General features: G+C 38.4%; 1 protein-coding gene across 1 annotated transcript in view; it reads right to left on the bottom strand.

Annotated features, from left to right (window-relative positions):
- Positions 1-2,500, bottom strand: part of LOC137630443 (uncharacterized) — a 7,806-nt gene that overhangs the window by 4,370 nt on the left and 936 nt on the right. The window contains exon 3 of the mRNA XM_068361915.1: positions 593-2,019. Within this exon, the coding sequence (XP_068218016.1) occupies positions 593-2,019 (1,427 nt within the window). The remainder of the gene's footprint in view (positions 1-592; positions 2,020-2,500) is intronic.

The raw sequence follows: 2,500 nt of genomic DNA, 5'->3' as shown, positions 1-2,500 counted from the left end.
ATTGCCTGCTAATAGTAAATAACCAAAAACTATCAGATAGTTTTTGTGATACACATGAACACAAAAATGTTGCCAATTACGCTCAATTATACAGCTTTAGATTAATGCTGATCTGGATGGCAGCTTGAAAACCCTCGTCCCCTTGAGACTAACCCTCCTTCCAAGTATTGGGAATAATAGATTAAGCATTATAAAGTCGTTTTATTCTTATTAAAACGAAACAAAGGCTTATTGATAACAATAAGTTTTGGAAATAAAGTTCCTGCTGTTAATGTAATTGTTAAAATTTTCTTCAATTGTATAGCCTACCGGTCAGTGCGCTGGTCTTTGATCATTGTATTTTGATTTACTTTGATGCATCTTTAAAAATCTCTAGTCTAAAGGGCCCCTGGTGTTCGTACTCTAATGTTATCCCTCTTTCCAATTTATATTTCGCTTTCTTAATTTAGTTACAACACTGACTGTGTGTATAGGTACACCTATATGTGTTCATTAACTCCGGGTATGACTTAGTCAGTTAGAGGTACTTTATTATTCTAATATCTACAGTACAAAAATAAATGCATTTTGGTAAAACTTTACAGTATCTTACCTCTGCAATCGAGTCATCGCCGAAGGATAGGATAGTTCTCTTGTCAAGGGCCAGATTGTAGTACTGTAGTCGTTGGTCTATCCACTCCAGTTGGATAAAGAAATCAACATCAAATTTCATCCCAAGAAGATCGACATTAGTTATGCGATTTAGGCGGATGAAAATGTCTAGAAAAAGCCCAGGAGGTGGAGAAGCTAGACTCTGGTTTACGGGTTTTGACGCAGTGTGGCAGTTGTTTTCATCCCAGCCGTCTTGGCAATTGACCACACCATCACACCGCTGAGATTGTGGTACGCAACTCCCATCTGAGCAGGTGAATTCTTCACAAGCACTAAATGTCATTAGTCTTTTCCCTTCGTATCTTTCTGCAGTCCAATTCCAGTAACGAACGCCGAATGGCAAGTCATCTTCCATAAATAAAGAGGCCATATATATTTTATTAATGCTGTCGTAAAGCTTCCATTGCCCTTTACCCACTCGCCTGATCCAAAATCCGCATCCACTGTGAAAGTAGAGTTCCCTCTCCTCGTAACCAGCCAAAACAAAGCTTATTTTCTTGCAGCGTTCTGACTTAATGTCTCCTTTTAAGCTGTACATTGTTCCAACTGTTCTCATGACGCCAGCATAGCAAAATTTAGTATTCCCGACTTCTGTGCGCCAAGTGGAATTTTCGTCCTGAACTGCATGACAGTCGTTGCCGACTCCCTTTTTCATTTTCATCAAACTCTTCTGATCCCAGACAGAGTAAGAGATATTTTGTTTGGTGTAAGCATCAAAAAAATCTCTTCCCTTCTCCTTACACATCAATCCAATCCAGACACACTTGGCAGCGTTCACTGATGATTTGCAATAATCGTGGTATTTTCCAAGTAGTTTGCTTATTACGTGTACCTCCTCCTCATTTTTTGGAACAACAATCTCCAGCCCCATTTTCTTCAATAAATCATAAGCTTCCTGCCAAGTTTTCTCCCCAGGGAAAAGGAACACGTTATTTTCATTCAAGTCGGTCCTTTGGCTACAGAGTTCAAATTCTTCTGTCCTTAAGTTACCATAGGTATTGAAGGTAATATTGGTCCAAGCCAGAAGAGGGAGAACTTCCCCATCTATGCATTCGTGCCATTCCCAGACTTGTTTAGGCATTAGAGCTGTCTTCCAGAATGTCAGTCCAGTGACTTTCCCCATGAAAGCCTGGTGAGGAGAGTATCCCTTGTCAAATCCGTCTTGGTCTTGTCCTAGTACGAGTGATCCTCTTAGATTTAAGGGTTTGTTTTGAGCTTGTTTGTAAACAGTTTCATTGTTGACGTGTAAAATAAACCTCTCTGGATCTACAACTAGACATACTGAATGCCACCTCAGGGGGGAAATACTGTCCGATTTATTGATGCTATTGTAGTCGTATGTAGCTCCCACTACTTCCTGGTTCACCCCTACAAAAATATATTGTATTGATATCTATCCCTGACAAGGTCTATCATATAAAAGATATTTTTTATATATATCTATAGGAAAAATACATAACGAAGCATTAAACAGGTAGGGTGCATATCTGAATGTTAACGATTTCAATGCATTTATCAGAGAACCAGTGCTGATGCAAACTTCGACAGACACAACTGCCTGAATATTACCTTAAGCTTTGGATAGGAATAGTGTCAAGTCTCTTTTAAGGAGAGACTAATGCACACTCGCTCAATATTAAAAAGAAATAAAAGATAATCGAATTATATTATCCATAAATAATTCAGGGAGGCCTTGCCGATAAAATGAGATTTTGAGAGAAATTTAAAAATAAACCTGCATAAATGCGTTTCCTGTATGCTGATGTTTGCGGGTAGGTTAAGTATAATAAACCCATAAAAATATTTAGATTTGACTATTCACGTTTGTCTTTCTTCAATGGTACACAAA

The sequence above is a fragment of the Palaemon carinicauda genome, chromosome 38 (assembly GCF_036898095.1).
Source record: "Palaemon carinicauda isolate YSFRI2023 chromosome 38, ASM3689809v2, whole genome shotgun sequence".
NCBI lineage: Eukaryota > Metazoa > Arthropoda > Malacostraca > Decapoda > Palaemonidae > Palaemon > Palaemon carinicauda.
The sequence above is the reverse complement of the archived record's forward strand: the minus strand, read 5'-3'. Positions and strand labels throughout refer to the sequence as shown.